The 26,611-nt window shown below is 38.6% G+C and overlaps 1 protein-coding gene across 1 annotated transcript in view; it reads right to left on the bottom strand.

Moving 5' to 3' along the window:
- Nucleotides 1–26,611, bottom strand: part of SYNPR (synaptoporin) — a 186,569-nt gene that overhangs the window by 127,854 nt on the left and 32,104 nt on the right. The window contains exon 2 of the mRNA XM_027864024.1: nucleotides 3,347–3,471. Coding sequence (XP_027719825.1) covers nucleotides 3,347–3,471 — 125 coding nt within the window. The remainder of the gene's footprint in view (nucleotides 1–3,346; nucleotides 3,472–26,611) is intronic.

Here is a 26,611-nt window from a genome sequence, read left to right as displayed (position 1 = left end):
CATCTATAAAAAATTTCTGTAAGCAGCATCCATCACGATGTTAGTCTTTAATATTTTGTCAGTTTTTCTGACTCCAAGGCCATCTCTCTATTGACTACACCACACTGTCTCTCAAAGCATTTATCAATTATTCCAATTCTCTCTCTGTCTCTCTCTCCTGTCTCTGTCTCTATCTCTGTCTATGTCTCTTTCCACACACACACACACACACACACACACACAGAAACAGAGACACACAGAAACACACAGACAGAGAGGTTATGTATGCATATTGAACATGCAATAATAGTCCACATCCCATATTAGCACATTATTATCATGTCCCATCAGGTTAGATCACTTTAGGGCTTCAAAAATCCTCCTTCCATGTCTCTCTCTCTCTCTCTCTCTCTCTCTCTCTCTCTCTTTCCATGTACACACACAAAAACATATACTTGTAGCTATTGATTTAGCTGTCTATTCAAAGAGACGCATTTTTATGCCAGGTTTAGGATACACTTATATTCTCCCCACAATTTACAATATGTGAAATATATATTTATATGCACAGTTTTTCACTTGATGTTAGATGAGGATTCCCCTCCTGCATTATAGTAAGTGGAATTGACATTGCACTAGATTCAGAATCAGGACAATTTGGTTTCAGATCCTGCCTCAGACACTTTCTATGTGATACTGGGCAAGTCATTTAACTTCTCTGTGCCTTAGTTTCCTAATCTGTAAGATGAGGGGGTTGGATTCAGTGGTCTCTAGAGTCCTCATAACTCTAAATTTCTGATCTTATGGGCTGACATTCTCTCTTTTGGACAATCCTCAGCTAAGAATTCCTCTGAAGAGATCCTAGACTTAATTCTGTTTTAACATCCCCAGTTCTTGGACCATTATAAGCCCTTAATGAATGTTTTCTGTTCATTTATTTATTCATCGAAACTCCTGTGTGCCTGCCTTTGGAGATTCAATCTGTTTTGGATCTGTCAGAATTCAATCCCAGTATTATTGAAGCCAACGAGTCCTGTTCCAGTCGGCTATTTATGGAGCAGGGTTCTTATGGTTCTCCTGATGGCTGAGGAATACCCAGGGGTACTTTCTAACATGACCTTTGACCCCTTTGCTGACACAGCTCACTCAATCCTTTTATCATATGATTATTCATGCAATACTGGGTAGTCAGATGAGTAAACGTCTGGTAATAGCATGGAGTTGGAATTTTCCAGTGATCAAATAGAATACTTCAGCACTGTAAGAATCATACCAATATTACATATTAGATAAGCACTGAATATATTGCAAACCCTTGATTTTGTCTCCTTAACAAAGTTGCAAAATAAAAATATAGCAAGTTTCATAGTTAACTGGCAAAAATGAAATATTATTTATTCTAAATTTCTTTTATTATAAGAATAGCTTCTCTTCACAGCTTTGTCCTTAGTGTTTTAGCCATAGGAGTCAAGCCACTTGCTGAACATCAGTGGTGTCAAATCTAAATAGAAACATATTGCTATGGATTGCACATTGACTTAGAAAATCACAAACCGACATTACCTATGTTGTATTGTATTTTCATTGATTTTGCTACACCTTTCCCAATTACATTTTAATTTCATTCAGTCATATTTGGGAGTGCATATTTGGGCTGCAAGTCTGACACCTCTGCTGTATGCTATTGGCATGGGTGGTAGAAGAATCTGCACATACAGTGTAACTCTTTAGAGTTTCCTAAAATGAAATCATTGCATATTCTGACATATTTGTCTGATAACCTATTAAATAGTTTCTTTGGATATGTCATTTAAAGACTAATTGCTTTTGTTCAGATGACTAGGCAGCATATTTTATTGTCTTCTTTGGTACACAATAAACTAAGTTGTCAGAAGCTGATGAATAAACACTCTGATTTGGTTTTTAAGATTGGAACCAATGTCAGTGGTATTAACTTTTAATGTCTTAAGAGAAAATAACTTTTAAATGATTTAAATTGCCAGTATTTTGCTGTCTAGATTCATCTGTAATAAGTGCTTTTGAAATAACTGTTTTGAATTGGATGACTTATAACTGGTGGTAACTCGGTTTAGAGACTCATGCCAAGAATAAAATCGCAGAACTCTGCAAAGTAAAAAAAAAAGAAAGAAGGAAAATTTGGCCATAATTATAATAAAAGCAATAGGGACTGTTAAGAGTAACATAGACGTTATTCAGAATGATATTCATGGAACAAAGTCATCAGCATTTTAAAATCTTGCGAAGTTGGTGTTCCAAATTGTTCCAGAATGGACATTAGCTATGTCCAATAAATGGTCAGCACTTGGGACACCAATTTTTATGGCCAGGAAATGAGGCAGCAAAAATTTCTCCTAGGATGATTAACAGTTTTGAAAAGGTAAACAGCAGATTCTAAGAGGATTACTTTCATGGTTATAGATTGGGATTAAAGTTTTATTTATGTTTTCTAACAAGAATAGGGGGTGGCATGACGTAGTCCAAAGAGAGCTGACTGATTTAACATCTTACCTCTCACCTCATTATTCGTGTGACCTGGGTACCAAATTTAAACTCTTTGGGCTTTACTTTTCTCATCTGTAACATACGCAGATTGGCTTCTGATAGATGGCTTCTGAGGCCTCTTTCAGTTCTAGATTTGTGATTCTGTGATCTGATTAGTTTCTTGAAGAGAATATTAGGAGGATCAAAATTGGGCATTTGTTATTTGAAGAGTCTTTTGAACTTTTACTCCCAGATTGGAAAAGAACTAAATTGAATAATTACATCTACCTTGGTACTGAAATCACTAGATAAATAGTTCTAGTCTAATGCTATGACTTCTTAGGCTTTCCATGGCCCTATTGGCCTTCCATTTTTGTAGGGGCCAGAGTAATAGCAATGCTCTTCATGTATGTATCAACCTTTGAATCTTAATTAGTCAATCTCTTCTCGAGATATTTCTGATGTGATCCCTTGTGGGCATTAAATATTACCTCTTCATAATATAATGGAAAAAGCAGAAGATTTAGAGTCAGAGAACCTGAATTTGGATTCTGGATCTGCAACCTATTGCCTGTATGACACTAACTAATCCACAGTTTCCTTGTTTATAAAATAATGGTGGTTGGACTACATGACCTCAGAGGCTTCTTCCAAATTTATATCTAGATCCTATGAAAAGTAAAGACTCCCTCAACTTTGGAGGGGTGGAGCACTAAACTCATTCTTTGTGCTTTAATATTATATCCCCTAGATTTAGACTGATCTCCAAGGAAATCCCCACATATTCATGGAACATTTGAATTTGTCTGAATTTACATACAGAAAGAGGAGAGCAAGTTGTTTGAAGAAGAGCACCTGGAATTACCTGAAAGGGTAGGCAAAATCGATGTCAATGCTGAGGTCACTCTCGGTTTTGTTGGCACAATCCACGCTCAGTCTCAGTGCGCCAGAATAGCCACCACATGTTGCAAATGCAAAGATTGCAAAAAGCTGAAAAAGAGAAAGAAGAGGAGAAAGAGAAAGAGAAAGAGAGAGAGAGAGAGAGATTTAAATAAGCTTTGAAAATGAGAAGAAATTATTTCAGATGACTCAAAGTATTAGAATATCTAATGTTATAACTTGGTGTTTTTCACCCAAATGACCTAAACATCCACACTGTGGCAAATGCTAATGGCAAAGAGTATTTTTGATCTTGTGTCCTGAGATATCCAAAGGACCACAGTTGCAAGAAGAGCAAATATTGCAATTAGTTTTTACTAGTAGTATTAATCAAGGGGCAGATTCTCCTTGCCTCTGTATCCCCAAAGGCTATGACCAAATTTGGTGAATAGTTCTTGATGAATGTGACATGCCTATTCATGCCTAATTAGTCAGACAACCAATCACACAAATAAAATCACCAAATCCAATAATCTCAAGTCTTGCTCCCTAGACTGGCCAGTTGTGTTTGGCCTCCTTTTTGTTACTACTACCTGGAACTCAATCTATCCATGCTTCTACAGCATTTGGACAAGGCTAAATGAGATTCCTCTATTGGAAACTTCTCCCTTCCATAGATAAGTCTTTGAAGCTATGGACTACTCAAAAAAAAATTTCTGTATCTTCCTTATATCAAGCACATTGTCAATAACAAACACTGGTACATGTTTGAGAAATGAATAAATAAGTATTATTCAAGTACGAGAAGGGCTACTATGTGGAAGATGGATTGTGCTACTTCACCCTACTGGGCAAATCTAAGTTCAATGGGTGGACATTTCATAACAGCAACTTCAGTTTGATGTAAGGCAAATCTATGTAACACTTTGAGGCCCTCAAAGTGAATGGGTCTACCCTGGGAGGGCTTGAATTTCCTTCCCTGAAAGGTCTTTAAGAAAAGACTGAACATTTGAGGTTATGTTTTAGAACAGATATTCTTAACCTGACATCCATGGATGCAAGAGATCAGTGGATAGATTTCAAGGAGTTCATGAACCTAGATAGGAAAAAAAACCTACATCTTTATTTTTACTAACCTCTAAGTAAGAAGCAATATTTCTTCCAATTATGAGTTTGTAAAAATACACTGATAAAGGGTCTACTGGTTTCACTTCATGGTCAACAAGGTCCATGACACAAAATAAGTTAAAAATGAATGCCTGTTTTAGAGGGATCGCAGGATCATAGATCTCGAAGGGACCTCAAAAGTCATCTAGCTCAATGTCTTCATTTTACACATGAGAAAACTGAGACCAAGGGGATTTAGTGACTTTCTGAATGTGGCACAAGTAGCAAATGTCAAAAGCAGGAATTGAACCCAGATTCTTTGACTCCAGAGTTAGTACTGGACCAGTACATTCACTGTACCACATTTCCATAGAGGGATTCTTGTTTATGTATGAGTTGGACAAGATGGCCTTTGAGATCCCTTCCCTATTTGATTTTCTATGATTCTGTGAAAATTCTGATGTACCATTAGGTCCTGAAATTGAAGTGCCCTTTAAATCACCAAATAAATATGAAATTTGGCTCAACAAATCTTTAGTATCAAGTGTGTTTTATCATTATTCATTAAGAAATTGTCCACTTAGGTTTGGTATGTATGACAATTAGGTAGCTAGAGACAGTGGATAGAGTGCTAGGCTTGGAATCAGGAAGACCTTAGACCAAATCCTGCCTCAGATGTTTACTAGTTATGTGACCAAGGGAAGTTACATCTCCCTTGAGACTCAATTTCCCCACCCATAAAATGGGGGTAATAATGGCATGCACCTAAAAGAGTTGTGAAAATTAATAGGAAAAACATGTAAAAAAAACTTTGCAAACATTACGGAATAGAGATGTATAAACATAATGCTTTATTATTATTATCATCATTATTATTATGACCACTGACAACGAGCCTAGTCTGGTCTACTCAAAGTGCAAGAGACATAGCCAACACAATGGTGATCCAGGAGGAGTAATAAACTGTTATTCACCTTATTCACCTTTCCCTTTCAGATGAGAAAACTGAGACTTATCAAGATCAATTAGCCCAAGATCTCCCAGAGAGTGGATGTTTCCAGCTCTAAGTCTTTGACCCTAAGAAGACTTTAAGAAAAAAAATGTCATGGAATGGTAAGATGTCAAAGCTGGAGGGGGGTGAGATAAACTCATTCAGTGAGCTCTTCATTCAGTGGTGAAGAAACTGACTAAAAGAGTCATGTCAGACAAGTTCCATGACTAGGTAATAGTGGAATCAGGATTAGAACTCATATTTCTTCCCCATTCTGCCAAGAATTCTTTCTCCTACGATAAACTGTTACTCAGGAAAGGAGTAAGAAACTCTTTGTCAGGGAAAGGAAACAGAAGACTGTTTTTATTCATAGCTCCAGATTAGCCATGGTTAGTGGCCCAGCAGCTCGTTCCAGGAACTCGGTTTCCATCCCAGAGTTTCAGTCATCTTGAGACATTGGACAATAGCATTTTAATGGGGGAGATGTGCCAAAGCACAGCCAAAGCAGCTGCTGATGCTTATAGAGTTGGCTTATTATGACTAGTCCACAGGGCATGATCACTACAAAATAGCGTGTAGTTGTCTAAGACCTCCCAACCTGGATTAGGGGTTGTGGTTTTACCTTTGTATGATCTACTGGACCATCATACTTTAAGAAAAGTGATAGAGACAACAGACAGGAAGCCTGGTAGAGAGGTTAAAAGACCATTCCTGGATTCAAGATGCACTGGGTTCAGGGGCTTCCTCTGACACCCACAAGCTGTGTGATCCTGGGCTAGGCACTTTAGTCTTTGCTCTAGGCAATTCTCTAAGACAGAAAAATATGGGTCTCTTAATGATCCACATCAATGGGGAATTTCTATACCTAGTGTTCCCTATATCGATGAAATAACAAAAAAGATATACAAAAAATGGAAAGCAAGGGAAATTGTATCATTGTAATTCATCAATGTGTGACCTGTCCAATTACTCTCTAAATACCATGTGCAAAATGAAACAGTCCCTCATCTGAATAACCATAATCATCTTTTTTAAGGTTTAGAAAGCACGTTACAGTTACAAGGTATTTCATATATACTCTTTTCTCCTCTCAAGAGTCATATGACTTTGGTAGTATAAGTAATTTTATCTCCATTTTATGGAAAAAAATGATACTTTGAGAGGTTAAGTGATTTGTTTTAGTTCATATGGAAAACCTTATGGTGCTCATGGGATTTGAACCTAGATCACAAAGTAAAGCGAACCCTGGCACCTGCCAGTCATGTGGTCTTGGGCAAATTATTGAACTCTCTTGGTCTCAGTGTTTTCATCTGTAAAATGGGAGTAATATTACTCATCTCTATCTCCTACTACTATCCATTCAGTCAGTCAGTCAACAAGCTTTTATTAAGCAGTTAGTATGTGTCAGGCACTGTGCTAAGCCCTAGTGAGACAAAGAGAAGCAAGAACAGTTCCTGCCCTCAAGAAGCTCATAATCTAATGGGGGAAACATGTAAATAATTATGTTAAGGTGCTTTGCAAACACTCAATCTATAGTCAATTCAATTAAATGAGCATTTATTCATCGTCTACAATGTATAAGTTACTGTGCCAGGCACTACACCAACAGGAACTTCCATTTCCTGAGGGAAAACCACTTGTACACAGATAAGTAAATACAAAAGGAAGTTCAATTGAGTTTATAGGTGGAGGTTAGAGAACTAAACACTCGGGATGATGGGAAATCAGGAAAGAACTCCATGTAAGCCATGGTGATTTCATGGATAACCATGATGCCAATATGTGAAGATCTGGGATTCTGCAGCTATTAGGACTGCCTCCACCAATGGTACCCTCACTAAAAATCTTCAAAAATAGCCTGAGCTCCAAAGAAATTAAATGACTTTTCTATGATACCACAAAGGTGGGTTTAAATTCAGGTCTTTCTGACTCCAAACCCAGCATCTTATCAATGATGTCATGGTCTCTGATGATGATGATAAGCCACTATTATTATTATTATTTTAATGGGATCTGCTATTATTTTGGTGTAGGCAGTTCCTGATGAGAGATTTTTTTGTAACAAGAAAGATTGTCATGTGATCTTCGATTTGTGGTTTCAGAGGGTTGTCTAGAGCCACTGAGAGGTTAAATGACTTCCTTAGCATCATGTAGCCAGTATGTGTCAAAGGCAGACCTTGAACCCAGGTCTTCTTGGTGCCAAAGCTCTTTATTCACTAATTCCCATTGCCTCTCATTAATATTATTATTACCAATTGAATGTGGGTTAGACTAAGAAATGGTACACAATGACACTATTTGTGGGGAGGCACCTTCAACAGAGTGGGACTGTGCTAGCTAGTATTGCTTGAATCACTGAACAGAGATTGGCCTTGGCAAATGAGGTCAAACTGTCTAATTAACACCTAGATTGTGTTTTGAATAGAGTAGGTGATCTATGCATATTGTAAAAAATGAAAAATGCCAAGAGAGTGATTGGGAAACAGTGAAGGGAAGGAAGAAAGAAAGAGAGAGAAAGAGAGAGAGAAAGGGAGAGGGAGAGGGAGAAGGAGAGGAAGAGGAAGAAGGAGAAGAGGAGAGAGGAGATGAAAGGAGAGAGGAGACAGAGAAAGACATAGAGGAAGAGACACAGAGAAAAGGTCACAGCTGTGGGGTATGGAAGAGAGTATTTTTTAGCATGGTAGAGTGACCTTGAGGAAAGATCACTGGACTGGGGAACAGACCTGAATTCTAGTTCTGACTCTAAGCTTCCATTTTTTCATCTGCAAAATTAGAGGTCCCCCAGAGAGCCAAATGACGTCTAAATCCCCATCCTGCTCTAATATTAACCCTTCCACCCTGCAAGCCTTTAAGCCCACTCACGTAATTTTCCACTCTCTTAATCTATGGTCATCAAGACCCATTGTGCCTGGGTTCATTCTTATGCTGTAGGGACACTCATCAATGCTGGAGACAAATTTGGACTTGCTTCTTCCAATAGCACTGTGACATTCTTAAAATGAGAAGCAATCTTGACTTGTCTCTGGGGGTCTGTCAACTATTTCTAATGTCAGTCATTACAGAAGGCTTTGAAGAGAAAGGGCCTCCTAGGAGTCAGGCACAGAAACATTTCTTTTAACTCAATTCAGTTCAATTCAATTCACAGAACCAGGAAGGAACCTCAGTGTCCTTGGAGTTCAATTCACCCATGAAAGGAATCTCCACTGTAGTATAACTGACAAGTAGACATATAATGTCTCCTCTGGATTAAATTCAGTTCAACCTAACAAACATTCCTTTGCATACAGTACTTGGTGCATAGTAAGCATTTAATCATACTAATATTACCGGGCTGTCTTACTAATAGCTATCATTTATACACCTAAAGTTTTCCATTTAAAGTTTTGCTGTGCTCGTTACATATTCTATCTCATTTGATCCTTATAACAGCCTTTTAAGGTAGGTGGTATTGTTGTACTCATTTTACATATGGAGAAACTGAGGCTTGTAAAGGTCAAGTAACTTTCCCAGGGTCACACAGCTAGTGTCTGAGGCAGAATTTGAATTCAGGACTTCTTGACACCAGGTCTAGCCCTCTATCCACTGTGCCACCTGGATGCCTCAATAAATTTTCCATGCATGCATCCATCCATCCATGCATCCATCCATGCATCCAACCATCCATCCATCCATTCATCCATCCATCCATCCAACAAACAGAGTTTTTTACAAGCCTAACAAAACATAGGCTTTCCTTTTTTTCTAATTTATTTATCTTCTGCTTCCTCACTCTTCTTCCACCCGGGCTATCCCTTGGCCCAACCAAGAAGTAGGTAAAATTAACATCCTCTTATCTCCCATTTCAGGCCAATCTCCCCCTTTCTTGGGTTTCCAATTCTCCCATCCATTCTAGAGATCAATCTAGTGTACCTTTCCCTGAGAGACTTGACCCTAACCTGTTTAGTGATCCCTATTGAGATCAGTATAAAGTATTACCCCTCCCAGGAATAATTTCATATTGATGGGGGAGTTTTAGAGACTGAAAAACTTTGAGAGTCCAAAGAGATGAATCTTTAATGGTGGAACTTTAGGTACTCTGGTCAAAAGGAAGCATTGGGCCTTTCTTTGTATCACCAAGGCTTTGTCTGGTGCCTGAAACATAGTAAATGCTTAATAAATGTTTGTTGATGGAATACCTGTTTTCTTTTGGATGATGCTGTGAAGGCAACCAGTCATTCTACATACTTTTGGAACTGGAAGGAATCTTGGCTAGCCTGTCCAACTTCCTTATTTTTATAGGCGAGGGAAACTGAGCATCAGAAAAGCTGCACATTCCATTGGTTCACTTCAAACTTTGAACAACTAAAACCCCACCACGTGGCATGTGGGCCAAGGTCATTCAACCTGATAGTGGGAGACACTTGGCTTTATATCTTGGCTCACACTTATTAGCTGTGTGATCTTAGACAAGTCACTTAATTTAACTAAGCCTCAGTTTCCTAAACTGCCAAATAGAGATTTGACCTATTGCATGAGAAAGTTTTTCCAAGAGGGAGTAATTTCATTTTTGGGGAGGATATAAAATCTGCTAGGAAGTGTCATTCAGAGGTGTCATTCTCCTCTCAAAATCCATAGACTCCTAAGTTCACTGCTGGTATAAACCTTAAAGGCAGAGAATCATGGGCCAGAGATACAGAACTGGAAGGGATCCCAGAGGTCATTAAGTTCAACTCATTTATTTTACAAATGAGGAAATAAAGGCCCAGGAAATTTAGTTGACTTGTCCTAGGTTGCAGAGGTAGTGACAGATTTGCAGTTATACTGTACTGTTCCACATCTACTTTACATAAGTTTGGGGACGTTTGACCAATGTCCTATTGGACAATATGAGTAAGGTCAGATGCTTCTGGATGAAGTTATTTCAGAGTGAATCACTGAATAGTTTTGGAGGCATCAAAAGGGTAGGTATCAGAACCAGAGTCCAAGGCCTAGTCCTCTGGTTACAGATGCCACTCTTACTTAAAAGCACAGCAAGTCTGCCTGAATCCTGGATTTGAATCCTGCTTTTGACAGGATAATAGCACTCATTCATTTTTTGCATCCATATTTCTAGCACTTAGCACAACATCTAGCACACAGTAGATAGTTAATAAACATTTGTTGATTGAATTATTGAATCCACCTCACTGGGTCATTGGAGAGAAGCATTCTACAAACTGTAAAACACTACACAAATGTGAGCAGTTATTGTTAGGCCATTATTCTTGGCTAGGAGGTGGAAGTTCTTATACTCTCCTGCAGCAGCCAGCTGTCACCACCTTTCCCAGGTGTGGCAATCAAAGCCCGTTCTGTGCATACCCATGCAGTAATGTCAGTCTCGCTGATTTGGAAATCAGGCACAGCTAAGTGTATTCAGCAGCATGATGGCAATTCTAACTTGCTATAAATTTTATCAAGACATTCAGCTGAGAGAAAAGGGGCCAATTCCGTGACTTGTAATGGATTAGGAGGCTTGGCTCCTAGAAGGTGATCTGTCTTTTCTTCCCCGTATTGAACTAAGGATGAAAGAAATGGATATTGGAGATTTGTCAGTCATACACACCCACAGGCTCTGTAAACACCAAAATTTGTGTCTACGTTAAATGTGATCATTGTGAGTCGGTCAGAGATGGTACAATGGAAAGCAAATCGGAAGAGGACTCTAGATCTGAGATCAAATCCTAGCCTTGCTCCTAGCTCATCCTGTAACCATGTACATTTCATTTCCTCTCTCAGTCTCAGTTTTCTTACCTGCAAAATTAGAGGGCTGAACTATAGCAATATTCTCCAAACTCCTTTCTAGCCCTGAGAGTCTATGATTCTTATTTTAATAATTTTAGGGTGGTTTTTACTGCTTCCTGGCCTCCATGACTACATGGAAATTAAGATCATAGATTTAGAACCGGAAGGGATGTCTGAGGCCATGGCTATATAGTCCAATGCTATCATTTTACAGAGGAGGAAAACAAGTCATCTGAGGAAAGCCCTAGGATCATACATTTAAGTTGGTAGGGTCCCTCAAAACCACTTAGCCCCATCCCATCAAAAAAAACTGGGGCCTAGAGAGGTGAAATGTCTCCCCCATAGTTACACAGATAGTAGCTGGCACGAATGAGATTATACTGCACTTGCCCGTGCCTGTATTGCACAAGTGATTCCAGAGTGATTAACTGTATATTTGGGGAGTGCATAAACTCTGCCAAGCAAAGCCATCTACACTGGGCTGGTCATAGACTAATAAAGTCATTGCTTGAAGAGACTCCGTGTTCATTTAGTCTAATTTCCTCATTTTACAAATGAGGAACCTGAAATCTAGAGAAATGAAGTCTTTAGTCATGCCAGTACCCGTCACATTCTGCTTTAGGCTGGAAGGGACTTCAAGGCTAATTTAGTCCAACCTCTTCATTTTTCACAAATGGAAATGAAGTCCTAGAGAGATTAGGTGATTTGCTGAAGATCACATAGATAGGAAATAGATATAAACCAGGTCCTCTGACAAAATATCTTAGGGCTGCCTACCGTCTGAGCTTAAACCCTGACTCTGAGACTATCTGATTGACTATGGTCAAGTCACTTAACCTTTCTGAGACTCAGTTTCCCCACCTAGAAAGTGACGCTAATCCTATTTATCCTACTGATCTCAGAGAGTTTTTTTTCAAGGAAAGGGCTTTGCAAACCTTCAAGAGTTATAGGAAGGTGGCTTCTTTTTCTTATTAATAAGCATTGCCTCAAAAGTCCAGGAGATGATACAGTTTTCCAGCCCCTAATGATTATGCATACTCATCTAATGGTAGGAAAGGAGAAGGAGTGTCATTAACGTATCAAATGAATTTAAAAAGCTTCTCCATTTCTGATTTTCAATCAACCAATCAACATTTATCAAGTTTTTTACAATGTGCCAGGCACTATGCTACAAAATAGAAATAAAGAGATAAGAAGGAAATCAAGGAGTTGACATTCCATCGGGGAGCAAAACATATACTTCTGAGTATGTACAGAATAAATACAAAAGGGACACAAGGTAGTTTGGGGACAGAGAGCACTAGCTTTTGGGGGAATCAGGGAAGGCTTCATGTGGAAGGTGGCACCTGAGATGAGTCTCAAAAGAAGTAAGATATTTCAATAGGAGGAGTTGCTGAGGAAGGAGTAGATTCCAGACATGAGAGCAAGCCCTGGCAAAACCACAGAGGTGGGAGATGTGATGTCCTATGTGATGAACAATAAGACCAGTTTGGTTGGTTTCTAAATATGGGAGGCAGATAAGTGGTGCTTTGGGTAGGGTGCCAGGTCTGGAGTTAGGACTTATCTTCTTGAGTTCAAATCTGACCTCAGACATTAGTTGTGTGATCCTGGCCGAGTCACTTACCCCTGTTTGCCTCAGTTTCCTCATCTGTAAAATGAACTGGAGAAGGAAATGGTAAAACACTCCAATATCTTTGCCAAGAAAACCCCAAGTGGGGTCATGAAGAATTGGATATGATGGAAAAACACTCAACAACAAAGAGTGTGGGAAAGTGGGAGTAACGTATAATGAGACTGGAAAGGTAGGTAGGTCAGGACCTCGTTTGGAAGGACTTAATTCTTTCACCCAGACTTCAGAAATAATATTTGGAGATAATGTCAGTATCAGTACTGGGGCTAGTGACACAGTCTTTCATTTTTTTTCTTCAAAGAAAATAATCTTTCTAAGTCACAGTGGAGATACTGTCATTTTGACCCTCACTCTATATTCAGTAGCTCTCAGTTCTAAGATAAAATACAAACCTTTAAGCCTGACATTTAAAGCCTTCAACAAGCTGAATTCCACCTACCTATCCAGACTGATTCAATATTACTGCCCTTCATGATCTCTACTTTCTAGCCAAATTAGTCTCTTAACTGTTCCTTGAGCTAGGCATCTCCATTCCTGTCCAAAGGAAAGGACTCTCTTTGTCCTTCCTCCTCACCTGTGTCTCTTAGAATCCTGAACTTCCTTTAAAGCTCTGATTAGTACCTTCTCTATTCTTCCTTGGTCCTTCTTTACCCCTTCTCCCCTCTTTCACTGGCTAGTGCTCTTTTTTTCATTTTTTCATGGCATTTTTTTTGTTTGTTTTTGTTTTTGTTTTTTGGTTGGGCAATGGGGGTTAAATGACTTGCCAAGGGTCACACAGCTAGTAAGTGTTATGTGTCTGAGGCCAGATTTGAACTCAGGTCCTCCTGAATCCAGGGCCAGTGCTCCATCCACTGCACCTCCTAGCTGCCCATCATTTTGTTTTTGTCTAAGTAAATGATGTATCCCCACAATAAACCATAAGCTCCCCAAGGGCAGGCCCTGTTCCTGTTTTGTTTCTGCCTCTGTATTCCAAGTCCTTACCATAGTGCCTTGCTTTCAGAAATGTTCATCAAATTGAATTGAAAATGTACATTTTGCACAGTGAAGGGCTACAGTAAGAATGCTGGATTTACAGGAAGAGGAGCTGGGAATCCCAGCTCTGCAACTTCTTATCTGGGTGACTGACGAAGTCACTGAACATCTCAGGGCCCTCCATTTTCTTATCCAGAAAATAAGAAGGTTGGTCTGGATCACTTCTGAGGTCCTTTCTAGGTCAACATGTATGAAACTGTGATACTTTAACTGCTAATCCATGTAGATGAACCCTGCTCCTAACAATCAAAAACACTTACTATATAATTCCTTAGCTGTTGCCAAGAAACAAGGAGCTCTCAGACTTTTTACACATTCTGAGCTTGATTGAAAACATTGTCAGGCAAAGGGAAAACAAGATCTCCACCAATCCTACTATTTATCCTTCTCCAAATTGGAGCCCCCTAGATCAGAAACAGCTCTTTGAAATCCTTTAATGATACCCAAGGAACTCTCTTGGGAATATAGCACCGGGGAGTCTACTTTTGGAGATTAAAGGAATACAGATGAAAGGTGAGATGAATCTTCTGTGTTTATTTGTGAGACAAAATTGGGAACCTTTATGTTGGAGGGACACTTGGAATTAAGGGATGCCAAACTGCCATTGGCAGAGAGTTCCAAGTATCTAGGGTGGAGTGGAGGTGAGGAAGTCATCCTAAAGTCTTGGTATATAAGAGCTGAAATGAAAGTATTGGAGGTCTTTGAAGGAACGAAGGGGAAGAACTGGAAGCTCAGGGTAAAGGCAGGTACCATTTCTCGCAGTCACCATGAAAAGAGAGGAGGATGTATTAGCAAAGGTCAATCTACCTTCCATATTCTCCCTTCACAATCATAGGACATGAGAGCTGGAAGGGAACTAAAAGATAACAGAGCTCTTTGGCCTCTTTCAATGGAGGAGTAACCTTCAAGTTTCTGTTGGAGACAGGGCCTGACCTAGTTTGCCTAATGTTTACATCCATTCTTTTTCTTCTGAATCATAGAGTAATTGCTTGGTTATGGTTAGGGTGGAGGAATATGTCAGGGAGAGACATGGAAAGAGATGCTAAGTATAATGCCAAGTCTCTTCATATTTCAGCATTCTATAGGTTGTTGTTCAGTTCTCTCAGTCATATCTGACTTCATGGCCCCATTTGGGGTTTACTTGGCAAAAATACTGGAGTGGTTTGCCATTTCCTTCTGCAGCTCATTGTACAGATGAGGAAACTGAGGCAAACAGAGTTAAGTGACTTGCCCAGGGTCACATAGTAAGTGTCTGATTGAACTCAGGAAGATGCGTCTTCCTGACTCCAGGCCTGGTACTCAATCCACTGTGCCACATAGCTGTCCTATTCTACAGTAAGCATATGCTATACAGGATAGAGTTCAGGTTCTCTGAATCAGGGTTCAAGTTGTATGACCCTGAGCAGATCGTTTAAGCTCTCAGGGCTCATAGTAACTCTCTAAAACTTGGAGCTGTTCACAAAGCACCTGTCTATTATTATTCCCCAAATGAGTTCCTCAATAGGGACTCCATACATTACCCAACTTACAGGTACAGTTAAAAACAATCTACAAGTATTCAATTCAACCAACATTTATTAAACAGTACAGATACAGAGACAAAAACAAAACATTCCCTGCCCTCAAAGAACTTGCATCTATTTGGGAAAAAATAAGGGGAGGAATGCATGAAGAATTTATAAATGAAGATTCCCTTCCTATAAATGTTTCTTGAAACAGCCCTTCATTTCTATATCAGCTACACTCCTTTGAGTCTATGGAACAACATGGGTATGAGGGGAAGAAAGCTAAATTCAGGCTTAATTTTTTTTTTTGCAAATCCTGATGCAGTCAGGTTATGCCAATTAAAGTTGATGAGTCCTTCCACATAAGAGTTATCCACCCACAGTCAGGCAGTTGGGTTATTGCATTTGGCAGGCACAGTCATTAGACCTGTTAAATATCCATGAGTGTAATAATCTCGTCCTTCCCGATGAACCTCTCTCTCTTCCTAGCCCTCCTTCTCTTGTGCTTTGTCTTGGGATGATGAGCCATCTGTCCTCTTGGCCCCAGATGACATTTCTGGAAACACAGCTGCTTACAGAAGACAATTGGCCCATCAGTGGCACTGGTATGGAGTGAGTCACGTTGCCAGTACATTTCACTAGGCAGAAAGGAAAAACCCTAACCTGGGCTCAGCAGTGGGGTGATAAGCATTCCATGATTTCGTTTTAGCTTTCCATGATATCCTATGCCCGGGCTCTACACTATCTTCAATCTTTTTTTTTTCCCTTCCTCTACTGTTACTTGAATTGTTTCTATGAAATTGATCAAATACCTCAGCTACATAAATGTCATCATCCTCAATGGCTCCAGGAAGGCTTACAATAAACTTCATCTCTAAGTTGCAAGGGTTGTTGCATAAGATAAAGCCTCACGATGCACCTGGAAGGCATTTTAATTGTGCCAATTTGAGCAAGCTGGAAACTTTTGTTAAAAGTCCTGCCACGTGTAGCCACATTGCCTTTCCTATAGATGTCACAACCCATTTATTCCAGGACTCACTTTATCTGTCAGGATTGGGAACTGCACTGTTCCAGCTATTGTTTTCCATTAACTTGGACTCTGTATTGACACCTGAAAGTTTGTTATTGTCCAACCACTGATTTATTAAAAATCTAACAGAAGCAACAACAAAAAAAAACTATTTGACCAGTACTTGTTGCATGAATGAGTGTACCTGGTGAACAGCAAAGTACAAATTGAGGTCACAAAGATTGTCAAATGCTTAACTGTTTAGATCATTACTTCCCCTAAACTGTTTAGATCATAACTTCAAGGCAAAATGTAGGTATATTTTCCCCCTAAAAGGTGATGGAACTGGAGTTATTGACACTTGTACATCTCTGCTAATCACACAGAACAAAACAAATCACACTGAGACCGGCATTCAGAACAATTCAGAAAACAGAATCGTATTGTTTCTCTTGACTACGCATTTGTTATGAGGATTTTGATTTTTTTTAAATGGGTGAGGTGGCAGCAGCAGAAAGCTATTGATAGTGTTACCAGAAAAAGAAAGAAAAGAAAGGAGAGCCACTGGAGCATTTTTAAACATTCACAGCAAAGAACAGGACTGCTTTGAAAGTTACACAGTGAATTTGTTATACATTTTAAATGAAAAAATGAGCTAGACATATTAGAGATTTGAAATACGTATGATCCTCTTTTACTGTTACTTAGTATATAGAAACGGTCATTTTATTTGGTGATTGTTCAGAATAAAAAAAAGAAAAGGAAGCAGAATCACAGAATTTGAGAGGCAGAAGGGACCTCAGCAATCACCTAATCCTACCCATGCATAAAAAGAGAGCCCCCCACATGGTCTTTTAGGCTCTGCTTGAGGACCTCCAAAGGTGGGGGGTGGGGATCCATCACCTTCCAGGGCAAGTTTTTCCTTTTGGACAGCTCTAATTTTTCAGAAGTGTCTCCTGAATTCAACCCTAGATTTGCCTCTGTGATTCCACATCCTGGTTTTGTCCTCTAGGTCCAAATGAAACAAAACCTCTTCTACATGAAAACTTTTCAAATATTTGAGACAGTCTTCCAAGAAGAATGGCTAAACTTTGTGTACATTTATACATAAAACTAAAATCAGCACAAGACTCATCCAACCAGAGACTTAGATAATAACAATACTCTTTCATAGAAACAACTCATCTTAGCATCTACTTAGCAAGAATAATTAGTTAAAATAGAAAACTACCTGATAGTCATTCCCTCCCTTTCCCAATAACCCAGGTGGACTCCTCTGTCCAGTACTGCTCTCCTGCCTCCCCCACTGCAACCTTCTCCAGCAGAAGCCTATCACCTTCCTCCATAAAAGGGAGTCCTAAGTTCTACTGTCTCTGTCCCCAGTGAAATTTGTCTTAAAGAGTTGATTTGAGATGATCTTTTCTTGATGTTTGTCCTGAGTGGCAGATTTTTTCCATTATGACTCTGCATTTATCCACCCATTTGACTCATTTCTATAGTGTTGATGCTTTGTGGTATTTTTGTCTTCTAGCCATGCTGCAGTAAAGGCTCTGCCCCAGGTCTTTAAACTAGCATTATCACAAAAGAGCTTTTCTTTTTTTTGGTTTGTTTTTTGAGGCAATTGGGGTTAAATCACTTGCCCAGGGTCACACAGCTAGTGTCAAATGTTTGGTCTGAGGCTGGATTTGAACTCAGGTCCTCCTGACTTTAGGGCCCGTGTTCTACCCACTGCACCATCTATCTGCCCCACAAAAGAGCTTTTCATAAATTCCTCTTCTCTGTTGGTAGCTCAAAAGTCAGAATCCCCACTCTAGGTGCTTGCAATTTAAAATAGGCAGTAGCAAAAAACACCAAGACATGCCACAGGGAGTTCAATGCCAGGATAATGAATAAATCTATCTGCAATTAGGAATGGAGTTACATGTTAGAAAAATATCCAGGTGGTTTTTGTGTGGCTGAAAGTCTATAGTGAGACTATAAGTAATGAGAGAGGATTGAATGAGATAATATTTGTAAAGTGTTTAGTATGGTTAGTTCCTAGTACCTAGTAGGTGCTTAATAAGTGATTTTCTCTGCCCTCTATTCCCCCTCCCCCAAAATAAGAATGAAAGAAGGAAAAGGGCATTAATAAAATGTTAAGAATACACAGAAGAAAACAAAAAACAGTTCAGAAGGGATAAAAAGTAGGATAAGTTTGTTACTATTGCATTTAATATAATACACACTGAAAAAGCTATATATGTCAGAAAGTAATGATTTCATATGCAATCTTCTTTTTGTTCTTTTAACATGTTTTTTTTTTAAAGATGTTCCACCTCCTTTCTGTCAGCCTTGCCTACTTCCCTGGGATCTGTTCTCATGATTGTTGAGTCCCTGGTCAGGGCTCAGCATTTCATGAAGAGCCCTAGCTATGCTCCCTTCACTCCCATCTCAATTCATTCTCTGATTGTGGACAGCTCTACCACCTCACCAGCAGCCTTACCCCCACCCTGATTTCTAAATTCCAACTCTTCCTCTCCTGCCTTCCTCTCCTTTTCCTTTTTTTTTGGTTTTGATTTCCCCTTTAAGAATGTAAGCATGAGAATAGGGACTGTTCCTTTTTTGTTGTTGTTTTTTGTTTTTGTATTAGTATCTTCTGCACTGAGCACAATACCTAGCCCTAGGCTAAGCACTATTTACTCTTATTCTTACTCTCCCTCTCCCTCTCTCTCTCTCTCTCTCTCTCTCTCTCTCTCTCTCTCTCTCTCTCTCTCTCTCTCTCTCTTTCTCTCTCTCTCCATGTTTCTTGGTGATTGTCAAATCCATTTTATATATTATATATATATCCATATACACATATGTTTACATATATGTATATATCCATATACACATGCAAATGTATTTATTTCATATTTTTATCTGTTAAAAATTGTCCCAATGAGACATAGTATAGTTAAATTAAAAAAAAAACCAAACAAACACATGGGACCTTCATGGTTTTAACCCATAACTAAGGGTGCAATGCTAGGGACAGGAGACAAAAAGACTAGTTGATGTGGGTTGAATATGAAACTTTTATATTTCTATTCTAAAATGTTAGCTTTTTTTTAAAAGAATTTAATAAGTTAAATGGAAAGACTAAATAAAATATTCTGAAAGTTTGCATCTTGAAATGTGGGGTAAAGAATTAATGAACTCACTTCAAGGAAGTCATTTCAAGCCCCTTCAATTTATAGATGGGGAAACTGAGGTCCATCCAGAGAGGTAACAAGAACATTGGGCTTTGACACCAGATCTCCAGAATCTAAATTCAAAGCTTTATCCACTGGCCCTCATTGTATGGACAAGCTGCATGATTAAGAGTGTGTGAACAGTAGAAAACCAAGGACTAATCCTTGAGGAAATACCATAGTGAAAGGGCAAGAAGGAAAATGAGTCAGGAAAGGAAACAGAAGAGATGTGTCCATACAAAGCCCATTGCAATAGAAGAGGTGCCATATTCCAACCTACCTTAACCAGTCTTTTGATCTCCTGTCCCTAATATTGCACCAATAGCTATGGATTAGAATTGTAAAGGTCCCATGGTTTTTATTTAACTATCCTACTTCTTATTGGGACAAAATATTCAAATAAAAAGCAAAGAGATGATTGTGCAAATAGTTGACTTTTCTCTGACTTCAATAGAATTAATTCAAGTTCAGCTCTTTAGCATTTGGATGGTCACATCCTCTTTCAAATTTTATTTTACATATGTAATTCTACAAAATTGAGTTAAATTTTGATATGAGAGAAGTGCTGCTTTGGGGAATTCCTTCCATCAATGGAAATCACAGCTTTTAGGACTTAATATCTTTGCCTCAGGAAATTGCAGGAGACAAATAGAGGATTAATTGACTTGCCCAAGGTCACTATCCAGTAAGGGATTTGAACACAGATCTTCTGGATGTCAATCCCAGCCCCTTTATCCATTATAACATAGTGCCCTATTCATTTTGGATAAGAAAACTAAAATAAATATAATTTAGTTAGAGCAATTATAGGTTTTTATTATCATTTCTAAAAAAAAGTCTTTTAAAGCCAGAGGGAACATGTTCAACCTTTGAACTATTTCAATGCAACTAATACTTTATCAAGAATATTCTTAGACCTACTTTTTCCCACTGGTTCTATAAAATATTCTTCCAAGGTTCACTTTTTATGATCAAGGGGAAAATATTTCCAAATGTGCGGTGTAAATGAAAGGCTGTCTTTGGACTTGACTGTCTTTCTTTTTATTCATCTTTATATCTCCAGCACTTAGCACAGTGCCTGGCACATAATAGGAGCTTAATAAATGCTTATTAACTGAATTCCAGTTTACCAAATAGGATAAGAAGTTCATATTTCATTTCTTTTGAAATTGGGATTTTTTAAAAGAGATGGATATGTCCTGATAGAACAAAGACAGCTCTCAGTCAATCAACAAGCATTGATAAGTACTGAAATTCCAAAGAAGAATGACAGCAAAATATTTCCTCAAGGAATGGTATGATAAAAAATGGATATGGGCTAGTCATGTGGCAAGGATGAGGTGACACAGATAGGATTCTCCATTGCCAACCTCACAGTATCTGGAGAAAGTGAGGAAGGCCTCCTTCACATTGAATATCTTAAGGAAGGAAATGAACAAGAGTCCTATAGAATGGACAGTCATTGATGGGTTGCTACCTGCATCATTGAAGAGAACTTCTGAATTGAAGAGATCACAGATACATTCAAATAGTTGTATATGAGCTAACCACTGTACTAGGTACTAGAGATATGATAAAAGAATGAACCCAATCCTCACTCTCAAAGTACTAACATTCTATTAGGGGATACAACAAATATATACTAAATAAATATATACAGAATAAATATAAAATCGACACAAGATAATTAAATACAAAGTAGTTAAGGAGGGAGGGGCACCAGCATTTGGAGCAGGTGGACTAGGAAAGGCTTTAGGCAGAATGGCACCTGAACTGCACCTTGAAGAAAGTAAGGGATTCTTTGAGGAAAGGGTAAGGAAGGAGTACATTCCAGGCATGGAGAATGGCCAGTGCAAAGACATGGATGAGGGAAATCAAATGCCACCTGTGAAGAACTGTGTGTGAAGAAGAAAGAAGGTCAGTTTGGCTGGACTATTGTAGATTGTGGAAAGGAGAACAATGGGTAGTAGGGCTGGAAAGATAAGTTGTGGCCAGATTTTGAAAGGTTTTAAAAGCCAAACAGAGAGATTCATATTCTATAGTAGAACTGATGTGAAGAACCTGAATTTTATTGAGTAAAGAGCGGCATAGACAGATCTTCACTTCAGGAAAATCATTTGGCAACTATGTGTAGCAGCTATGTGTGGGATAAATCAGAGGAGGGAGAGATTTGAGGTAGGAAGAGCTACTAGGAGACTATTGAAATATTATAGGTGAGAACTTATGAGAGCCAGAGCTAAGGGGATGGCTGTGTGAGGAGAGAGAAGGGGCTAGTTGCCAGAGATGTTATGGAGGTAGAAATGGCAAGATTTAGCAACTGATTGGGAAGAGGGAAAGTGTTAAGTAGAGTATAACACTGCAGTTATGAACTTCGGAAACTGGAAGAACAAGAGAGGAAATTTTAGTACATGGGTAGATTTTGGAGGAAAAGAAATATTTTTTTAGACATGTTGAATGTGATGTGTTTACAGACATCCAGTTTGAAATGCTTACTAGGCTATCACTCATATGGGACTATGGCAGTAGAATGGTATATACATTGTCAGGTGAAGTCTTTTTGTCTATTGGTTTTGCCTAACTGTTTTTAGTCTGTTTCATGAGATGGTTCAGTGAGAAAAGAGATGTATCAGGGAACAATCATCATGAAAAAATACAGAAGTATCAGTAATGCTTTTACACACACACACACACACACACACACACACACACACACACACATACACACAAGGGAAAGGATGGAGGGGAAAAATGAACCTTAATTTTCCTGTATCTGTCATAATGGGAAAATATATAAAAATATTAAATTAAATATTTCCCTTAGAACTGACAATACCTCTTAGACAACTGATTAGAAAACTTCTTTGGATGCAATTTGTTGTCTATCATTCTGTTTTAAAACTTGGAACCTTTCCTGGGTAAATTTGAGATGTGAAGTGCCTGGAATGACTTACTCAACTGAAACTATCACTTACAGAATTTAAAATGATCAGGTTATTGACTTTGGGATTCCTAATTATATACTTCTGATTGGCTGTTAAATTAGAGCTAAATAATATCATATTAATTCATTCTTCTGTACATTCATGGAAAGGTGGTCTATTACTGCTGATAACATACATTTCTCACTAGAGGGACAAGCTCTATCTTCTAAACATCATTTGCAAGTGTTTACACTATTTGGACCTATAAAGTCAAGAGAGACCTTAAATCTTAATAGACTGATTGAATACTTTCAAAATCTTCAAACCTTTAACCTCAATGCTTAGTGCTTTTTTGGTGGAAAATAAAAATGGCATTTGTTTAGTTTTTGCATCTGTGTAAGGAACTGTCAGTTTGGAAACTTCTTTTCCAAATGTATTTGAGCAATTCAACTTGAAGTTCTAATCTTAGGGAGTCCATTAGGGTATTGAGTGACTTGTGATGGCCATACAGTTAGCATGCATCTGAGGCAGGACTTGAAATGTGCTCTCCCTCACTCTGAGGTTGATATTTGTCATTATGCTACATTGCCTCTGAAGCTTAAGTCCGTGGCTTTTACTTCAGTATTGTAGAAAAATTAGATGCCAAAGTATTCTGAGTCTTTCCTAGAAGATTAGTAAGAAATGGATTCAAAGCCCATCTCAGACACTCACTGAACATCTCTGGAGCTCAGTTTCCTCAATGAGAATAATAAGAGCTGTTTACCCTCCTCCCCTGATTGTTGTGAGGATCAAATGAGAAATTAATTGCACTTAACACAGTACCTGGTACTTAATAGGCACCTAATGAATGCTTATTTTCTTCCCTCCTCTGGGCTTGTTTCCTCATCTTCAAAATGGAGGGATTGTGCTTAATGATCTACGAGGTACCTTCCAGTTATAAATCTGCGATCCCATGAACATTTATTAAGCACCAATGAAATTCTGGGTAATAGGGACATTTGAATACCTCCAGTGGTTCTGTGATCTCATGGATGTGGTTATTCCCTCCTGCCATCTTACCCTGTTTTACTCTTGCCCATGCACTCCCATAAATCTTCCACAGGGCAGTGTATCCCATGTACTAAGGATCTTCCTTGCTGTTCCTTTCCAATATGGCAGCATCCAGGCTTCCCATTTGTTATTCCTCACTTGCGTTATATGACTATCCACTTTTCTTGCTGATCATTCATCTCTTGTTGACATCCTTTATGCTCTTTCTTACATGTGATTCATCACTGGGAATAAGTTTCAGGCTCACTATGCCCCTTTTGAGTGAGGTATGATTTTGATTCTTCAGAATTCTGGATATTCCAAGATGTAAAGAAGAAAATTGGTATTAAAACTGTTTTTCATTCCAGGGAGAATTTTGGTGTCATAGACAATGCTGTTCCATTTTTTAAATAAAATCTAGCCCTCTTTATTCCTCTTATTCAATTTTGGGCCCAGATAGCTAACCATCTACAGTGCCTGGGTAAGATACAATGCACTGATAGACCAGCTTAATCTATCTATCATAGTCTGAACAAAATGCAAAATTATTTATCCACTTTTTTTTTTAGTGAGGCAATTGGGGTTAAATGACTTGCCCAAGGTAACACAGCTAGTACATGTCAAGTGTTTGGTCTGAGGCCAGATCTGAACTCAGGTCCTCCTGACTTCAGGGCTGGTGCTCTATCCACTGTGCCACCTAGCTGCCCCTATCCGCTTTGTTTTTACCATGTGGATTGTTGGGCCAAATTCTTTTCAATGATTATTAGTTTCTTTTAAAATATTCTGCAATATTCTGGGACACGATGTAATTGGAAGAATATCATCTTCAATTGGATCACGTGGTGGACCTCACTATCCAGAGTGTCACAGGATGAGAGGCAAAAATGAATTTCAATTTGTGCATTGGAGAGGAATACCTATAACAATGAAATCAGAGATCAGCTAGGAAATCCCTCTTCCATTTGCAATCTGAAGTATATACCCTCCTTGACAATGGTAATCCCTTTGATAAGCCTAGGGAAGCAGTGTGACATAGTAGAGTGTTCACTGACTTGAAGTCAGAGAAACTGGGTTCAAATCCTCCCTTTGAAATCTATCTATTCCACTTTGGGCAAGTCACTTTACTTCCCTGGGCCTCAGTTTTTCCAACAGTAAAATGAGGGGCTAGACTAGATGACCTTATAAGCCTACATTTTCTTAGGCTTTACCTCACCTGACATAACTAAATAGAAGTTCATCAAATACAATTATTTATATTATTGCATTTTTAAAAAAGGAATATAGTATTAATGTATGCACTGGAAAGATAGAGATAGGATTATGTTGGGTAAGGAAGATGAGGTGTGACATGTAAATAGACAAGTGTAACACAAGATAGGAAGTGAATGGGGCAATGGAGAGAGTCAAACAAAATGTTTTATAAATATTTGAGAAGGGAGAAGACATGTTAAGTTTGTAGATGGCAGCTGAGATATGTGAGGGGAGAGTAGGAAATGATATTGTATCCCCCCAAGCAATTTTAAAATTTTAAGTAATTAAAAAATAAGCTAGGTCAGGACTAGTTTTTAGAACAATTTTTATATAGAGACAGCCTGAGACATTAATTAGAGATCTGTTTTTTTTCCCCTCAAGTTAACTTAGGATGAAGACATAGTGTCTCTGATGACTATAACTACATTTCTGTTGAAGCAGATTCAGATGGCACTTAAGGTTCTCCCTCCTTCTGAGAGGAAGGTCACGGACTCTTGATTCAAGGAAGACCACGGTCTTTGCATCCAACAAGATCATATTATGTGAGCAGCTCATCGGCTCATCAACTAGATCAATGGCCTTGGAAAGGAGAAAAATGAAATTATCCTTCCGGAGTAAGTGGGAGATGGCAGCCACATTTAGATTCATGGTCTTATTGTGAAGGCACAAGAGGCTAACTAGATTTAGAGCTAGAAGATGCTTTAGAGAGCTATCTAAGCAAACTGCCTCGTTATAATGGGACCCAAGAACTACAGAGTGGCTTGCTCAAGATCATACAAGCCGGAAGTAATAAACTTAGGATTTGGACCCAGGTCGTCTGCCTCCAAATCGAGTGCTTTTTCTGCTGCACTGACCTTCCACCTAATTCCCTGGTGTGTGACTGGTAGAACTTGCTAATGTCAGAAGAATTATTAATTTGACAAATAACAGTCCATGTAGATTTTAAAGCCCTCTCAACATAGCACTTGGCTGTGAACTTCTCACACTAAAGTTGTTTTGTCTAAACTGAATCAACCTCAAGAATTAAAACAATAATAAAATTACAACTATAGTAAACTATGAAATGAGAATAATGACTCACAATTGTATATTAATTTACAAAACAGTTTAAATACATTATTTCATTTGATCCATTCAGTAACCAGTTGAGATCGGTGTATTATTCTCCTCATTTCACAGATGTGGAAATTAGGACAAAGAGAGATCAAATGATCTAGCCCAGAGTCTCACAGCTAGGAAATGCCTGAGGTGAAGCTTGAATCCAAGTCCTTCTGATAAGAAGAGTTTTTATAATCCTTCTGTGGCATGAGAATGAGAACCTAGACCTGAAAAATTTAATGCATTGTTATCCAATAGCCTCTTGGCTTTTACATCTCCTTCATTAGACTGGGAGATCCTTGAGTGTAGAGATCTCTTTTTAGCCCTTCTTTGTGTCCCCAATATTTTGCATGGTGCCTGGCACATAGTAGGTACTTCATAAATGCTAGTTGACTGATTGGATAAGTACCTAGAATTATTTACTTATTTCACTCCTTACTTTGGATCTTAAGAAGCCATTACAATAGGCATCTGTTCTGAAGAATAACATTTAAGTATCACAGTACAGTGGAAAGAGGCGTAAATTTATATGTAGATGGTCCTAAAGTCAAATCCCAGCTCTCTCCCACCCTTGTGACTTTTGTAAAGTCATTTAAACTCTCTGGACCTAAGTTTCTTCACAGATAAAATTAGGGAGGGGTTTACTAGGTGACACCTAAGGACCCCAGGATCCTTCATATTAAAACAAAAAAAAATCTCAAAATAAAAG

The sequence above is a fragment of the Vombatus ursinus genome, unplaced genomic scaffold, assembly GCF_900497805.2.
Source record: "Vombatus ursinus unplaced genomic scaffold, bare-nosed wombat genome assembly UNPS02014773.1, whole genome shotgun sequence".
In the NCBI taxonomy this organism is placed as follows: domain Eukaryota; kingdom Metazoa; phylum Chordata; class Mammalia; order Diprotodontia; family Vombatidae; genus Vombatus; species Vombatus ursinus.
The sequence above is the reverse complement of the archived record's forward strand: the minus strand, read 5'-3'. Positions and strand labels throughout refer to the sequence as shown.